The 18,422-nt window shown below is 38.8% G+C and overlaps 2 protein-coding genes across 2 annotated transcripts; both read right to left on the reverse strand.

Annotated features, from left to right (window-relative positions):
* Positions 1-202: 202 nt before the first annotated feature.
* LOC135623189 (V-type proton ATPase subunit D-like) lies at positions 203-7,114 on the reverse strand. The gene is made up of 3 exons (XM_065125839.1): positions 6,956-7,114; positions 5,859-6,754; positions 203-484 (listed from the first exon to the last, which is right to left on the reverse strand). Exon 2 carries the CDS (start codon positions 6,678-6,680, stop codon positions 5,886-5,888), a length of 795 nt encoding a protein of 264 aa, XP_064981911.1. The 5' UTR covers positions 6,681-6,754; positions 6,956-7,114; the 3' UTR covers positions 203-484; positions 5,859-5,885.
* Positions 7,115-7,764: 650 nt separating this feature from the next.
* Positions 7,765-14,162, reverse strand: LOC103973375 (U-box domain-containing protein 33). The gene is made up of 9 exons (XM_009387925.3): positions 13,606-14,162; positions 13,111-13,232; positions 12,721-12,845; positions 11,953-12,057; positions 10,664-11,099; positions 10,145-10,285; positions 9,364-9,894; positions 8,511-9,281; positions 7,765-8,156 (listed from the first exon to the last, which is right to left on the reverse strand). Exons 1-9 carry the CDS (start codon positions 13,781-13,783, stop codon positions 7,971-7,973), a joined length of 2,595 nt encoding a protein of 864 aa, XP_009386200.2. The 5' UTR covers positions 13,784-14,162; the 3' UTR covers positions 7,765-7,970.
* Positions 14,163-18,422: the final 4,260 nt, after the last annotated feature.

An 18,422-nucleotide genomic window follows, 5' to 3' on the forward strand; every position in this document is an offset into this window, starting at 1 on the left:
AACAATGGTTATAAAAAAGAATTTTAGCATGCAAAACTTGCATCACAAACGTGATGGAAGATTTAAAATCGCAAAACTTACTTGCATGACCAGAGCAACATTATCTAAGAACGGGGGATGAGTAATATAAACTTCTTTACATGACTTAGATTTCTTTCGTTACTGATGAAAATGCAATCTAAGCAACAAAGATTGTTGTAACTAAAGAAAAAAGGAACACTTTCAGCTTCAAATTGATCGATATGAACTGTGCAGTGTGTAAAATCTTTAACATAGAAGCATGCTACATCATACACTACTCAAGAAAGTACAGTGATTTATTTATTAGATCTATCCATAATATCTGATAAGATTCCTCAAACGTCGGTTTTGTAATAAATTCACACACCCATTGTAATTGAACCGTACGCCACAAATAGTAGGGGAAAATCTCCATGGATACTGCTGCTGTGAGCGTCCTCACGTAGTGTGACATCCAGTCACTCTACAAAAATGCAAAAGTTGCATTAGTTGGCCAAATAGAATGGTGACCATGGCAGTGTCATTCTATATAACATAGCTAAAATTACTAAAACAATAACTCATCAAACAACAAACTCTGAAATTCCAGATTAAGAGAATAAGCATGAAAGCACTGATAACATTGCAAAACTAAAAAGTAGAATGAAATCAGTTTAAGTAGTCTAAGCTCAAATGCGGAACAAAAAAAAAAAAGCAGGTTCAATTATGTAACTTTCCCTGTTTGTGTAAACCAACTTCACTCTGAAAATCCATAATGCTTATATGTACATAATCATTGTAAAAACAGTCCAGCTGCGAAGTCATGTCTCATGGGAGTTATTAGTAATTAAAATTTATCTTTCACTTCATCTATAGCAAAACTCTAGACAGTAGAACCTATACATTGCAAACCCAAAAAATAGACATTCTCCAAATTTCAAAAACCAAGCTTCCTTTGGAAGCTTAGCTGATGATGATCCAATAATAGCAAAGGAGGGAGACACTTGGTACTTTGGCAAGAAGTTTTGATATAGTGAAAATAACACCAGTTGAGAGAGAGAGAGAGATGCAGTTGATGTTGCCTTAATTCTTTAGAAAGTAATATTATGCCTTATTTTACTTGCATAAGAAGTATGACAAAGCGGGCGGCGGGCGCGGGAGGGAGGGGGGGGGGAGGGGAGGGAGAGGAGGTGGTGGGGGTGGCGCGGTTTTAGGGTTTTGGGGGTGTGGGGAAAAAAAAGGAACATAATAAATAGACAGAAGCCAATATATAAGCAATATTAAACTAAAATGAAACTCCTAGAAGTTAGATCTGCAAATAGGTTTATTCTAAATCTCCATTGAAATAGATGATCAAAAGTACTGCTAAACTCAAAAGATTGAAAGAAAACAACAAATACTATCAATATAAAAAGAAAAGTCAACTAGAAACTCTGATTTGCACAATAACTATGTGACATCCACAAGCATCTTGATGCAAATGGTTATTAAATTTAAATCTCATGATAAGTGATCATTGGTAGGCGAGCCAAGGATGACCCAATGAAATTCGTAGGAGAGCCTGATCATCAATGCCCTGAATCCTAGCGTCACTTATACCAATACCAACTTTCGAAGAGTATGCTTGTTGGGCAACCTAAAAAACAGTGGGTAGCTCACTGCAGTTATCCATGGCTAATAATCCAGCACCATGGTTAATGCTGTACGGACCATTTTTCAGTCAAGATTAAAAATAAAATGCAGATTATACCAGCAACTACATGTTCATCTACACATATATGAAATTAGGACTTACATTGTCCAACTGGCACTTCTTAAATCAGAGGAATCCATAACTGCATGAGACCAATCCATCCTTCATGGTCCACAACCAGACTGATGAATTGGTGCTCACTTAGATCAACCCAATAAGCTAAGAAAGATTTTAGACTGAGATGATATTAGACAGTAATACCTATAGCAAATATGTTAAAAACAGTGATTTAAAAAGCGCTAGGCACCAAAAGGCGCCAAGGTCCAAAAACGCCCGAGGCGCTAGGTGCTCGCCCGAACGAAGCGAGACGCTAAAATATTAAAATATATAATATAATTAATAAATATAATTATTTAATAGTATTAAAATCAAAATAATATATCATTAATCTAATAAATACAAATACATTACTGTTACTAGTATACTGTTAACAACAAGGTTCGCTATACTGTACCGTACCGGCGTTTCGACCCGGGCTCGGTACGGTACGGTACGGTACCGGTGTACCGGGCGGTACATCAGGGCGTACCGAGCGGTACACTCTGGTGTACCGAACAATTTTTTATTTTTTTCATACTGTAGCATATAGCGGTACCGAGCGGTCCGCGTATCGGTAACCTGTCGGATCGGTACGTACCGCCCAGTACGAGCGGTACGCTTCGGTATGGCAGACCTTGGTTAACAGTATATAGTATACTGTTAACAGTATACTTTCGAAAGAGGAGAAGGAAGAGGAGTGTAAGGGAAGACCGAGGGTGCAGCGACAGCGGTAAAAGTGAGTAGCGGCAGCGAGAGCGGCGACAGTGGCAATGGCAGCGGCGAGCAGCAGCGGGAGCGGGAGCGGCGAACGACGACAGCGGGAGTGGCGACAGCGGGAACGAGCAGCGGCAGCGGCAGCGAGCAGCAACATCGGTAGCGTGAACGCGAGCAGGGTTAGGGTTGGGCAGCGGTTGCTGATATCGGTGCTTTAGTTGGTTCGATTGAACCAACTAAAGCATCGGAGACCGAACCAGACCTAAAACGTTGGTTCGGTCGCCTGGTTTAACCCAGGCGCTCGCCCGAAGCGCCCGGCGCCTGGGCTCGGGCGAGCGCCCAGGCGGCGCCTCTTTGAAGCGCGCCACCTGGAAGTGAAGCGAGGAGTTCGGACCTCGCCTCGCCTCGCCCGAGCGCTTGGGCGAGCACCCGAGCGCCTATTGAAATCACTGGTTAAAAATATCTAATAGATATCCTTCAAAGTCTAGAGTCTAAAGATTTCTGATGTGAGGTTGTTTCAGCAGGCTTTGCAGCTTGCAGCAGCAAGGGCTGATGCATAGTTGTCTTTGCTTCAGAGTCCAGATATTCAAATTCCATAACAATTATTAATATGAACTCTAGAAGTTTACCATTAAGATATTTTTTTTTTATTGCTTGTTGAACCAAAAGTATAAAACATTAGATCTTTCAGTTCCATGGATATCATGGTATATAATTCCAAAAGTAGAAAAGACCCTGATTCCTACTGAAAGAGCACAAACTTATCATACTCTCACTTATGGAAGCTAAGGACATCAAATTAGGGTGGCAAGAGAATGTTTCTGGACCAGTTGACCTCCTGGGTTGATTAGCAACACAGCATTGCCCAAAAGAGTGTTTCTGCTATGTCCTGCAATTGGACTCGTACTATGCCCAAAAGATTGAGTCAGGCCGATCATAGTTCACGTACCAATACCAGAAGACAGTGCCCAACTCTTAACTTAACAAACATGATCAAGCAAATTCATTACCATAGTTCTGGTCAATATTTGCTGGTGATTTATTAAATATCATAGTAATGGCAACTTCACACGACATGTTCCAGATTGCATTAGCTCAAAATGTAACAGATATTTTCAACAAAATACCTTGATAAGCATGTCAAAGATAACTCTCATCGAATTCCCACCTTACAGGTCAATAGGCAGTGAAGCACAAAATTTCAATAAAGAACTCGATGGATGTAGTCTGGCACCAGAAGATAGGTACACAACAAGACAACATAATTTAAGTTCCTCTTTGTTGATTTTGCTCTTTATTCTGATTTCTAAAAGCAAATGCATGAAAACAGAGACATAAAACATGTTTACTACCACCTCTTTCTAACTTTATTTGATGAAAACATTTACATTGTTTCCAGTATTCAAATTAGTCCAGTCACCATCATATTGCAAAAAAGGCCAAAAGTCCCTAGAAAATAAGAAAGAGCTAGTTCAAACCTACTTAACCATGGTTTGAACTCTTGGGCTGCATCACAGAACATCCATCTCCATGGACCCAGGTAACCGAACAGACACCTCTTTGCCACCCAAAAAGACATCATGAATTGTTATCTTTTATCCAATTCCGTTGAGGAGATGGCTTGATTAACCATTAAAAACAAGAAGCAAAGTTTTATTTATCTGAAAACAAGTTGAGTTTCCTTAATTTTATTATTTTTATCATAATTCGTGTCAGTGGTGGGCACTTATATTCTTTAATGAGTACTTACATCCTTTAGTTCAAAAACTAAAATAATATTTGTTATGATTAAGGTTTCGATTGCTATTTCCTACCAAAGTTAATGTACAAATTTCTTGATATCAAATTCAATTGGTTGTTACTACTCCAATGATTCAAGCTGAACTTATAGCCATGAATTTGATTTAAAACTTTAAGGCTCTAATTAAAAACCATCCTTAATAAACTTTAGTGCTATGACAAGATAATTGCTTATACTAACATTAGTCCATACACATCAATCACCTAGCAATTAAATTTATACCCTCCAAAGATGCAAGAAAAGATACATGCCGTGTCTATTCCTAGCTATTTACTAAATCTCTATAAACATAAAATTTGCTCATATCCTGCATTTTTCGAAGCTTCTCCATATAGTGCATGCAGTAGTATATACAGTTGCACAGATTTCTGAAAAAAAGAAATTTATTGTCAGGAAGTACAGCCATAAAAACAAATAGTGAAGTCCCAGTTATTTAGGGTAATCTACATGGATCTTCTTCCACCATAGAAACAAATAGTAAAGCCATGATGCCACATTTTATTGTTTATATGGCAATAAATCTTCCTCTTTGATTCACCCATGATGTATCTCTAAGTCTCCTTTGGTCATATTCATATCATATCAAGCCTCAATACCTAATTTCATACTCAATCAGAAACACCTTAATTGTTAACAAATAGAACTTCTTATGCTACCTTTCTAGTTACCCAAACATCATAAATTGGAAGTATGTAACTTAATACCAAATCTACATGTAGGACCTACTTTATATTGTAGATAGGTAATAATAATCTATTGTCAAACTATGAATCTATTCAAGCCTGAAATTTTATCATAAGCACTTAATAAGCTATTCGAGTGATAATAAAAAGGAATGGAGCACATTTCAAAAAACTTACAGGTGATTTTACTATGAGCCATGTGTTATAGCATGATAACAATGATGTAATAGTAAAACCAATTTTGAAAATTGAGGAAGAAGGATGTATCATTTGAGACTACAAAATCCACATGCAGCTACATCTTCCATTTGCAAACAGCATATGCGGCTGCATGTCCACGTGTGAACTCTGATATTCCATGCAACCATTGAGCACATATGCCATTTCAATATAGTTATATGATCACATTTTTTCTTGGACTGTAGTTTACAATACTGGCCAAATATATTGGCAACCTACCAACCTAAACCAAAACATTAATCACGAGCACAATAACTTTATATTGTAGGACCTGTCAACTTCTCCAAGCTCTCTATGTTGTATAGGTTCAATAATTTTCCAATTTTAGAAATTATAAATGTCTTATTTAACTTAGTTTCATCTAATCGTATGCAACAAAGACTAGAAAAATCTAAAAGCCAAACCGATGGAGATTCTGATTGCAATTAAAATTGTTCAGTTCTATATATACGAAGATAATGGTATGTTGTAGTCTAGCACATCTGTGAATTGTTAAAGACACAAAACCAATATTATTAGAAGCTAACCAAAGAAATATTTCAATACAGATTTGTTATGCAAAAGATCGATCACTAACCACAAGAGAAAATTAAAAGCATTATCTAAAATAACAGTTAGTGATACCAACCGCAGGATGCTAAAGATTTATATGGCATCAAAAGATTATATCTTCATCCTTCTCAACACCAACAGTGAGCAAGTTGTGAGCTGAATTTATTGAGATTCCCTTCTTCAGCGAGATCTTCTCTGCATATTGTTCCTCAGCAAAATTCTTTGCAGCCTGTTGCTGCCGTTCAATCTCACGTTTCTTGTACCCTTGGATCTTTTTAAGACGGAAGAAATCTTCTCGTTCAAGTTCATCAAGCTCCCCCTTGATGTAGTTAATTGTATTTTCAAGCCGTGGCTTGACAACATTCTCAAGTGCATTGACCCTCCTGTTGGTAGTCTTAATGGCCTCGTCGAGGGTAAGGAATGAGGTCTGAAGGGAAGCAAGCTCGACAAGGACCTCTATTGCCTTGACATAGGCCACACGACAAGCCTGAATCTGTTGGCCACCGCGTGCCAGACCAGTGAGGTCCGACTTGGCATCCCCAGCGCCATGGTCGACAAAGTGTTCAAAGCGCGGTAGCTTGACGCCAGCAACATTCTCCTGGCGGGACCGAACTCGGAGGGATGCAGATTTAACGGACTCAAGCACCACATGCTTGATATTGTCTCCTGCAACGTACTTGACCTCGGTGAGGGCAAAGGAGGAGTTGCGCATGATCTCACCCATGGATTCCTTGGTGGAGACAATTTTCTTCAAGATCGAGCGGAATTGCACCGTAAGGGCGTCACTCTTCTTCTTGAGAAGGGCGTGGCCTCGGGTAGCGCCGACGAGCCGGGCCTTCATCACCCCGAGCATCGTCACCGTCGGGACCACAGTCAATCTCTGTCCTTGGCCGGACATCCTTCCCTTATTGCCTAGGCTTCTTCCAAGGGAGTAGGGTTAGGGTTTCTTGCTGAGGATCAAGAGTCTGGCTTCTGCAAGGGATTCCGCAAGCATTAGGGTTTCGTTGAAGGTAAATCATGAAGAATTGCGTACTTAGGATTCCATGTAACCACAGATCATCGTTGCATCTAAAATGAAAGATAAACGAAGGAACAAATGGGCGAAATTCGAGGAGATTGTGCTCTTTTAGATTGAAAGAAGGAACAGCAAGATCCGGTGATATTGATCGATACCACGAGATCGATCGCGGACGGAGTGCTCTGGGAACCTCCTCGGCGAAAGAGCTCTCTGTTGGTCTCCCCTCTCTCTCCTCGGATTCGCTCTTTCGGAGGCAACCAGTCTCATCGCGAAACCGGAAAAGATATAATTGGGGCACAAATCATTTGTTGTCTTCGTGGACAAACTTTGGCCGTCCGCAAGATTTGACGGGCCTATCTCGACCGTAAGAATCACGTAACAAAAAGATGGAACGATCTGATTGGGTTTTAAAGCCTGTGATTTAAACGGGACCCAACACCTGATCCGTGATTAATAAGACGGGAACTAACGGGACGCTGATTGGATCCATTCGGACCGAAGTTAAACGAGTCACTTGCGTCGCATTCCCCGTCGTCCCGCTGCGAACTCGCAAGCCATCAAGCTATGGCCATCGCTCTTTGGAATGCCGACCACCTGATCCCTGTTTCTCCTAAGGCCACGTTTAATTCCGAGTAGAGTGCTTTCATCATACTTTGTGATCATTTTTTCTGCATTCCTCTGTATCAGACTCTGTTCCTCGTGGGTTAGAGGCAAAACATTTCCTGTAGACCTCTTTCACGAACTTTTATAGAGCCTCATAAGACAAAAAAAAATACATTTTAGGTTTGTGGAGAGATAAAACTTCATGAAATAAGCAGGCAAAGTACTATCAAGCGATAGACATTCAAGAAGAAAAAGGATGCCGTGTTCATTGTATTGACAAAAAGTAGCTCGACTTCACAAGCAGAAGAAAAGAAGATTTGCTTGAAGTATGAGAGGAGGACAGCATTCATGTTAGAACAAATTAGAAACAAAAAGGCTTATTATTGTTGCTATCTTTGCTTCAGTTCAAACGCCAACGTTTGGAAAGGTACAAATGTACAAACATCACAACTCATTTTATGTACCAGCAATGAACATTTTTCTTCAACTTTAATGATGCCAGAGAAATTATGCGGTTAAAAGAGCTAATCGATGCCTTCAGTTTTTCTTCTTTTTCCTGGAACTGTATCAGTTTTGCTGTTGAAGCCATGCTTGAATTGCAGAACGAAGGCCGTAATTGGGGATTAGCTCGTGATGAGAAAGCCTGAGGTTCGTCATCGGTGATGTGTCTCCGCCACCACGAAGCCATCCTTCAATAGCCTCGGCTTCATATGTGAAGCCATCTGCTGCAATTTGTGGATCCCTCATAATCTCCTGCAGTATCATTCGTTAGTAGGAAATCAAATTTAAATGGTAACCACAAGAGATGCTTCTACAACTTTCACTAATAAGTAGATAGACAAAAGGATGTAATGCACATATTGGGTAGTAATGCTTATGACTTGAATGAATTATCTTACGAAAACTCAACTGTCGAACATAGATTTTTTGAGTACAAAGTTCAAAGAATTTTGGAGTAAAAACTGATGTGATTCAAACCATAATAGCAGATTTGATCCATGGTAGTCAAATTTCTTATCTGTGAAAGGCTTGTACAAAAGCACAATATTACATATTATCAGAGTGCCTACAACTAAAGATACACGCACATAATGTGAAATAGCATACCTTAAATATTGGACAGATGAAGTAAGATGGAATGCTGCTGCTGCTGACTTCTGGGACTAATCTAATCGATGAAGTTGATAACCTGACAAATGAGACAGACTTCATCAAGGGCTCGAGTGTTCTCCATGCCTCTTTTGCATCTGGACGGTTCCTCGTATTCATCTCACAGCACTTTAGACCCAGTTTTGCCAACTTCTCGGCCTGCACGTAAGGCCAATCTCCCGCCGAAGCATCAAATATCTTATCCAAACATTTCATATCCAATGCCTCCTGTACTACTCTGCTGATTCCAAGTGCAGGCCTTCCCGTCAGAAGTCGTAGTAGTATGACTCCAAAGGAGTAGACATCGGACTTTGCTGTGATTTCTCTGGATGTCAGCAATTCAGGGTCCATATAAGCAAATGTCCCCTTGGGCTGTCGTGTGCAATGGTAGAGGATGGTGCTGTTAATTGACTGGATGAGCAAACGCCAGATGCCAAAGTCACCAAGCTTGCTCACAAAGTTCTCATCAAGAAGTATATTTGCAGGCTTAAGATCACCATGGACTATATTGGGAGGTTTACAGGAGTGGAGGAAGACGAGAGCAGAGCATATCTCCACAGCAATGCGAATGCGGGTTTGCCAGGTGAGTGACGGAGTGTTGTCCATGCAAGTAAGTCGGTCTTCCAAGTTTCCATTAGGAAGAAACTCATAAACGAGAGCCAATGCTTCTGGGCATGCTCCTATGAGAGTGACAAGGTTCGGATGTCTTATATTACTCAAAGTATCCATCTACAGAAACAAAGTCATGTCTATTTAGGAAACAACACTTTTGTAGTATTAAATGTATGAAAAATTATGGGACAGTATTTACCTCCCGCTGAAATTCTGTCTTTCCTTGCATGCCTCGAGGATCCAACCTCTTTATTGCTACTGTCGTGTGGCGAAGGAAACCTTTATAGACGCATCCGTATCCACCTTCACCGATCTTCGATGATTCATGAAAGTTCTCGGTCGCTTGCACCAACTCCAAAAGGGAAAACTCTGAGAAGGTTTCTGCTCTATGAGTGCAGATTGTTGCATCTCCTTTCTTCTGATGCAGCTTTTCATTTTCTCTAACCGCATCGTCTCGCTCCTGACAGATAACCTCATGCACTTGTCGGATCGAATTGAGGTGATTATATGCCTCAGACAATTTTCCTCTAGCATCCTTGAGAGTTTGCTCAGAATCAGAAATCTGTGGTTGTAGTTCTTCCATCTTTTGACGTGCTTTCTGGAGTTCTTCATGGATTTCATCTCGCTGTTGTTTCAGTGTTAGCAGTTCCACTTTTTCTTTTTCCAGGGTCTCTTCAATTTCTTTCCTTAGTTTGACCTCTCTGGTGTACAAAATCTCAATTACTCCGACCTGCATAATCATGTGTGAGATGACAGGACTATTATTTTTATTTCATTTGATCTCTTTCATTTAAATTCTACGTGTCTTTGAAAATCATTTCTGAAAGAAGCATGACTTTGTTAGTGGGCTCCAATTATAAGGCATATAGATAAAAAAAATTAATTACAGTCCAATCTGCAGCTTGGAACCCCAATATATTTGTTAGATGTAATTCATAAAGTTGACTCATGAAAGCTTCTTTAGTAATCGAACATCTTACCTTCTGCATAGAGTTGTTGAAATTTTTTTCAGCTTTCTGCCGTTTGAAAAGCTCTTCATATGCTTCACGCTTAGAGTCTTTAGCTTCACCGAGGGCAGCTTGCAACTTTTTATGCATGACCTCGTCCACGCCACGATCTTGCTGCAATATATAATAAATTTTAGGAAAATTTTCCTCCTAAAGACAGAAAATTTTACATTAACTTCATTGTCTTATTTACTAAAAAAAATATTGTGCTTGTTCATCCATCCATCACAACTATTCCTATATGGCAATTCATTGGACATTGCCACTTGACCTAGTATGAGCTCTGGATGCAGACCCTACACTAAAATTTATGTGAACTCCAACTGAGAGCTCTGTTTGGTTCCCTTTTCAAGGGGAGAGGGGATAAAGATCAATTGCTTGGGCTCCATTTCCATAAAGATCCTCTTCAAAATGATGATGGCAAACAAAATTGTTAGTCATTTAATTATTTCTTCAGAGAAGGTAATAAGAAAAAAACACAACAAACTATACCAAGTCATGTTGCGGAAACCGAAACAGATCTTCTCCTGAAGGTAAAACGAGCGACCCATCTTCTTTATCCACATCCTGGGGTTTCACTGGCAATGAAGTCATTCTTCCAGATGCTTCAGCAAACTCTGAACCCCTTGAAATATCATCCCACGGATCAATAACGCTGCCTTCTATGCTCCCAGATATTGACGATTCGACGAGTCCTTCAGCGGGCGAAGCTGACATTGTCAACTCTGGGCACGGTGTAAAATTTGTAGATCTTGACCTTTGTGAAAATAGATCTTGCATCATAGGTGTAAGACTTGAAACATTCACTCGCTTCCCCTGTGCTTCATGTAACAACAACCTTGATCTCTGCATTTCAGATTGGCTTGAGATGGAATTCGGGGTTCCTGTTGGTGATTGGGTTATAATAGGCCCATCAAGAGAAGCATCCCTATGAATAAGATCCAAATGTACGATGACATCAGGACATTTTCTAATGATAGTGCAAGGAAAACCACATTGATCCTCTCTTAGTATCTCGGATTACATTCCCTATATCATGATTTCTGCTTACGAAGCAGGAAACCGGAGCAATATATGACAAGTATTAATCAGTTTTAATATAAAATTAAGAAATTCATGGCTCTTCAGCGGCAGTAATTCTTAAAATAGATGATTCTTTCCTTTTTAATTCTGCGAGGAAATTCACCTCGAGAAAGGAAGAGGAAGGAACTTGGTCAAGCAAAATGATGCATCTTATGAACGTTTGTTATTACAACAAAGACTACAACCTATTGGAAATATAACTATCTTTCTAAGAGGCCATTACTGAAAGAAAGAAAATAATAAGCAGAATCATGGATGTGTGAGTTATAGATGCCACCATTTATGATGAATTCCTACATTTTCATCAGAAGGAGGATAAGCCAATTCGTTGTTTGCTCTAAAAGATAATGTACCGATGAGGATGTGGATGATCAAAACAAGGACTTTGTTATTAGGGGAAAGAAAGGCTGCAGTTGGCAATGTGATGAAGGCAATATCTATCATTGGTTGAACTCAACACAAGGCAATATCTTTCGAGTACAATACTGAAAACTTAGTTTACACGTTTAAATTTGTCATGAATTGGGATGGTAGAAACTTGCAAATTTTGGTTCATACATTCTAAACGGTGTAGCTGATCAGTTCATTTGGCTGATTAAAAGAGACCATATATTAGTCCGACCATATAGATAAAACCTGGAAAAACGGTTTGCAAGGATGAAAACAGGCCAAATTCAAATCAGAAAGTTTGGATTTACCTTGTACAGATTAGATTTCCTTTGCAGATGTACCAGATCTTGCATGACGGATCAGCCTGCTCTTGCACGGCAAGAGCTGTCTTCGACTTTGGAGCCTTCATTCTCCTGTGATTCTAAAGCTTTAGATTAGTCCAGAAGTTGACAATAGCACAAGCTTATCATTAAAAATAAACAAGTCAACAAGACAACCTGCAGTCTTCTTCGTTGCGAAGGAGCTGCTCATTTGAATCTTGGGGGATGTGTTTCCCTTGTTTGACATTAGAATTTTAAAAGTTGTTCTTCCACCACTATTCTTAAGCAAGAATAATAATAAAATAAAGAAAATACAACTTAAAGAATGGTTTCCATCTCGTGTCACTTGGTCAGATGAACTGAACTTGGGTTCTGAGTACTGCATATAAGTAGCACCAGAAGTCTCAATCGGTTCCAGATCAAATCATGCATCGGACAAAGAGTCGGTAGCAGAAATCAGCTTTTATCAATTGAATTGACAGAGGTGCAGATATACACTTTGTCATCGATAATATTTCTAATTGAAATGGCTCAAGTGGTTGTCTGAGCATAAATCTCTCAAAAAATTCACTTGAAGAAGTAATCTCTTTTCTGGTAGAAAGCCTTGGGAATAATCCCCTATTCAGTGTCCTAATTATTGAAGCCACATGATCCTTTACTAAAAAAGCAATTAATGCTTAAGATTTTTCTTCTCTTCCGGTCGAATATTTAAGAATCTTATAATATCAATGGAGAATTTGCATTTGCCGGCCATACCTTGAGTAGTATCTGTCTTCTGCTGCTCCCATCACAAGCTTGGTGATACCATGTAAAGCTATGAGCTCTACCAATCCTTTTCCGACATCATCCCTCTCGATCACCAGTTTCTCAGCCTTCTGAACCTATAAAATCGAAGAGGTTGCTCGACGAAATTAACCATGATCCACTCTCGTTTATAACAGAGATGATTCTGTTAATCTCACAATTTACCTTTGTTTTTTCATATAATCAGAGAGATAAGATGATCGGGAACCAAATTTCCGTAACAAGTCAACATGAAATGTTTCGATGAATAATTGATTATAAGTTAAGAACAAAACAATTGATGATCACTATTCCTAGTGAAAAATGGAAGAACTGAAGATAGTTGCGGAGCAGCAAACATACCTTTACACTTGCGCACATGTTTAGATACTCATCTACACATTTATGCATCTTCTCTCTTTCAATGTTTCTGTATGCAGCAACCTCCTGCTCCTCTAGCTGGTTTGCAGGGAACCAACCCAGTGCTGCAATTGAGATTGGAAGAGAGAACTTGAGCTCAAATGCAATGTTCTATTGAATGAAATAAGAATGCTCTTCCTTTCACAAGAAAGTTCACATGTAGGTTCGATGTGAAAGTGAATGACCGACCCCCCACCCCTCTTCTTCTCTCTCTCTCTCTCTCTCTCTCTCTCTCTCTCTCTCTCTCTCTCTCCAATGGCAATGGCGAAATGCCCTAACAAGAATTCTAAACAATCTTCTTAAACAAACAAGAAGAAATTATCATGTTATTTTACTGAATTGTGTACAATTGTGAGACATCAAATTAATTGGAAAAGCCAAAAAAGATCGATCTTTGGGTTCAGCATTCTTGGAGAGGAAGGAAGGAAGCGAGCATACCCGTAGGGACCTTCTGAGCCGTGCGGTGAACGTGAACGACGGTGATCTTCCTCTCCTCAGCGGTGTTCTGCAGCACCCATACGAAGTTGGCCCTCCCCTCCCTCACGTCCTTCTCCACCGCCACGTACACCCTGTCCTCATCCTTCATCTCCCCGTGCGGCGACGCGGACGACTCCATCGGCTCCTCCACGATCTCCCTCAAGCTACCCCGCGACGACCGTGCGCTCCGGCTTTGCTCGGAGCCAGCCAGCGTCGTCCTCGGTCCCTTCCACGGCTCGCCAGCGTCGTGACACGGAGGAGATCCAAGAGGCTGCTCGAACGCCTATTAGCTACCATTTGGGGAGCAGAAAGGGGCGCCCTTTATCCATACCGTGCGGAGATAAGTTGAGGAACAGATGTGAAGGCAAAAAGCACGCAACGTACTCCGAACTCCTCCCCCACTCCCCTTCCTTTATGCCACCTGTCCTCATTTTGCTTTCTCTTTCGGCCTTCTGATGCCTCCGGTCGCAAACAAGCTGTCTCAAATTGGAGATTGGACGGTGGAAGGGACTCCCGATGGGAGCCTCGACTTCGTCAGACCTCCGAAGGAAGTGATGTGTACTGACAGCGTATCCGCGTGTTCCGTCAACTTTACCTGCTCTTGCCATCTTCTCTTTGTCGTCTCTCTCTCTCTTACTAGAACTCTTCCTTCATAGTCCAAGAACATGCTAGGTCATTTCAAGCAAGATTGCAACACAGTTGGCTTTAGATAGATATATCTACATTCTTATAACACCTTCAGCAACTGCTCCTTGCGATGGCAACACAGTCAGTGCCAACATCTGAACGTGCAAATGTGTGACGACTGGGAATCATCACCCTCTGCTTCTCTTTACTGCAAAGAAGGAGACAAATCCGAAGACTATTGCCCAAAGGTGGATCAAGTTCTATCAGTGAACAGACGAGTCAAACGTGGACAGAAAGGCGTATCATTGTCTCCTGTAGATCTCCCATTGCCGTGTCTCGGAGGGCTCCGGACGACGGATGAGAACACCACCGAGTCGAAAGAAGAACGATGTGTCCTCGCTGTAGAGACTTCAGTGGCGTCGTCCCCATCACTCCCAGTATGCATTGAACTGTGATTGGCCAAGTTTGTCAAATCAAGACTGAAACCATGCAATATGCCTGGCAAGTCACGCCCTCTTTGGTGAGAAAGTAGCCAAATGGTACATACGGCCATTCAATGAAAGCTGCCTCCTTGCAGCATCAACCCGATGAAACAGTTATATTTTCCTCGAGGAAACCAAAACGCATCAAACTTGGAACATGTCATGCATTAACTTCATGCTGCTGCGTGAGTGTTAAGCAGGTCGCAGATATAGGAAGCATGATATGTCACTTCTCCCTCCATCAGTCAGCTGCACTTCATCCACGAAGAAAAAGTTTTTGGATCAGCATTCAACTGAGTGAATGTGGTAAAGTACTCGAGCATTTGATCCAAACAAATACGTAAAAAGGAAATAAAAACACTTGTTTTTCCCTCAAGAAACCTTACTTTTGGGACTATCATGTCACTTTATATTGCATAATTTGGCATTCTTTTGTCAAGATCAATCTGATACGGTGCGTTGCATATATCAGTGCAGATTCATATATAATGATTTTGGCCAACCTAAGAACAGGTTTTGGTTCAAGAAAGGATGCAAATGTGGTCTGGAAAAAGAATTAATTGCATTATTCTGGGGAGATAAGCATATTATTATTTGCTTGCTTCTGCGGCTCCAGTTGTGCAGATAATGAAAGGATGTCTTCTTGTAAGATTTTGTTTCGTTCTCATTCGGAAAGGATGGTGAATGGCCCACCCAATCGCCTCATCAAGACAGAGAAAGTCAGCAACCCTTGGCTGTGTTCTTCAACTATGATAGAGAAGTAGGTGGGGTTGAACATGTTAATATCTAATTCATTGTGGCATTCATATAGAATCTTGTGATGGTATATAAACTTGGAAACTTAGGATATGCCATGGTACATGCTCCAAAGGTCTGCTTCCCCATGACGAGTTACAGGCATTTCTTGTGATATAAAAAGAATCAGTCAAATCTGTCATTAAACTCCAGCTAATATAGTATGTCACTGGAGATCAAGGAAAGGGACAATAAAGATGAAATAAAGCTAAGATTTGAGTTTGTCCTCGTGGACTTCAGATGTAGTATGAAGAAGGATGTCGGACATGATTTATAATGTGAAATCAACCTTTCTATGTGTTGAACTTCTATAATTATATCATAATAGTTATGTGAAAGTATTTGGGGAGGAGTAGAAGAAGATAGAGGAGCAGGAGAAGGAGATTGGTGGAGGAGGAGGCAATAATGAAGTGAAAAGAGGCTGAGACAAAAGCGGGAGGATGAAAAGGAAGAGAAGACAAGAAACAGGAGGGGACGGAGGTGGATGAGGAGGATGTGGTCGAGGACGAAAAGGACGAGGAAAGTTCGATTAGAGGTTTAGAAATATTTTGATCCAAATTGGATCATTTAATGTAAACGGTAAGAGCGTTTATGTTCAAATAGAAAAAAGGGGCACCCCTCCTAAAAACGAATATAAGGGTGTCATCCGATAAAAATCATTATGATTTAAAAAAAAAAAATTTTAATAGCATCTTTTTTTGTGATTTAAAATATTTTATTTTAAAATTTTAATATTGTTAAGATATCTCTTTGTAAATGGATGTTAATATTTTCAACTCATCAGTTACTTTCAATAAAATCTTTTAAATTGTTTTATATTTCTTTTTTATTTCATTCTTCTCCTTCTTCGTAAATGATTGGAGTAATCGTTATGATCATAAAGTTACTAAGAGAGGGGGAGTGAATTAGTGTTTTCAAAAAATTTTGATTTGAAAGTTCGATTAATGAATCCGTATCGAAAATGTGATTAACAAAAAGTGAAAATAAGGATTGCTTAATAAGTAAATCAGTATGTAATAATAAATTAAGACAAAAAAAGAAATATAAATCGATTTATAATGGTTTGGTTGTCCCAACCTACGTCCACTCTCGATTCCTCTTCGTTCAAACCCATTGGTTTTCACTATCAATCTTCTTTCAATGGGCGAAAATCAACTATCTTTATTATAACTCTTTCTTTTTTTATAGATTTAAGAGAGAACCTTTACACTTCTCTTTTACAAATAACCTCTCACATCCCTTAGAATAATTTTTAGACTCAAGGAGTAAGAGACTTAACACTTTTCAAGAGTTTATAACACTTAAAAATCATAAGCTTTTCATATTTTGTCAAGCAAATATGAGAGGGTATTTATAGGGCCCCAATAGCTTCATAAATAAAGTCAAAAATTTAAATTCCTAGATTTTTGAGGTACTAGCAATACCACCATCTGTATTGGGCAATACCACTATCTGATAGCTTGAGCACTGATGGTACCATCGCTTGCCGAGGTGGTACCACCGCCTAACATAGCTTGGGAGATTGTGTTTTGGTGACACCACCTCGAGTTTTCTAGAGAAATATATTTCATACTTTCTAACATGCATCATAATATCAAATCATAAGTTAAGATATTATTGTATGTATAATTCCAAATCATCAAGTACATCAGAGTTAAGATATCATTATATGCATAATTTTAATTCCTCAAAATTTTAAATAATCAAATAATAAGTACATTTAATTATCCCCCTTTATCATCAACAAAAATGAGAAATGTAAGAGTTTTTATTTTTTTTGTTTCTCTTTAAAATATACAAGCTAGTAATTCTTTGCTTCTGTTTGAAATGTGTAAGCTAGCAAGTTTTTGCTTTCCTTTGAGATGTGCAAGTTAGTAAGTTTTTGCTTCTCTTTATGATATGTAAGTTAGTAAATTTTTGCTTCTCTTGAAATGTGCAAGCTAGCAAGTTTTTGCTTCTCTTTGAGATGTATAAATTAACAAGTTTTTGCTTCTCTTCGAGAAGTGTAAATTAGTAAGTTTTTCCTTCATTTTAAGATGTGCAAGTTAGTAAGTTTTCGTTTCTCTTGAGATATACAAACTAGCAAGTTTTTACTTCTCTTTGAGATATGCAAACTAGCACTTCTCTCTCTCTCTCCTTTGTCATTATCAAAAAGAAGAGAATGATACAATGGTGTAAAATTTACATCAATGTTTTAATCATAACATGAAAGATATTAATATCAAAAATAAATTTAAATCATAAGAGATCAATCAAGTCATAAATAATGAGAAATTAAGATAATAATTTATTTAAAAAATTATATAAGAAGAATTCATGCGTTTGGAAGATTCGACATGTTGAATTATCTTCTAATAAAATTAAATTATTCCTCTTTCAATGGATTAGTATAAATATATGATAATTGATATTTTATGTTAATAAAATCTTAAGATATATTATAATGATTAATATGATCCCTAATAAAATGATGTCTAATATCAATATGTTTGGTTCATGAATGCTGAATAGTATTTTTTGACAAGTAAATTGCACTAGTGTTGTCATACTTTATATGAATATTTTTCAAGCATAGTCCATAATCTTCTAAAGTAATTTTCATCTAAATTATTTGTGCATAACATGCATCTACCACTATATATTCAACCTCGGTTGTAGTTAATACAACAAAATTTTATTTCTTAGAAGACCAAGAAACAAGTGCATGATTTAGAAGTTCACACGTTCCAGAGGTATTTTTTCTATCTATTCTATATCTTGCAAATTTAGCATTAACATATGCAATCAAATCAAAATTTTTAAATTTTGGATACTATGATCATAGATTAGGAGTTCTTTTTAAGAATGTAAAAATCCTTTTAACTTCTTGATAGT

This window comes from Musa acuminata, chromosome BXJ1-3 (genome assembly GCF_036884655.1).
Source record: "Musa acuminata AAA Group cultivar baxijiao chromosome BXJ1-3, Cavendish_Baxijiao_AAA, whole genome shotgun sequence".
Classification (NCBI taxonomy): domain Eukaryota; kingdom Viridiplantae; phylum Streptophyta; class Magnoliopsida; order Zingiberales; family Musaceae; genus Musa; species Musa acuminata.

Excerpts from the sequence above, each read along its gene's own strand:
- LOC135623189 (XM_065125839.1), bottom strand. The coding sequence starts at position 6,680 with ATGTCCGGCCAAGGACAGAGATTGACTGTGGTCCCGACGGTGACGATG.
- LOC103973375 (XM_009387925.3), bottom strand. The coding sequence starts at position 13,783 with ATGGAGTCGTCCGCGTCGCCGCACGGGGAGATGAAGGATGAGGACAGG. Across the intron at positions 12,846-13,110 it reads ACATGTGCGCAAGTGTAAAG|GTTCAGAAGGCTGAGAAACT; the intron begins GTATGTTTGCTG and ends TCGATTTTATAG. Across the intron at positions 12,058-12,720 it reads GAAGACAGATACTACTCAAG|GAGAATGAAGGCTCCAAAGT; the intron begins GTATGGCCGGCA and ends TTAGAATCACAG.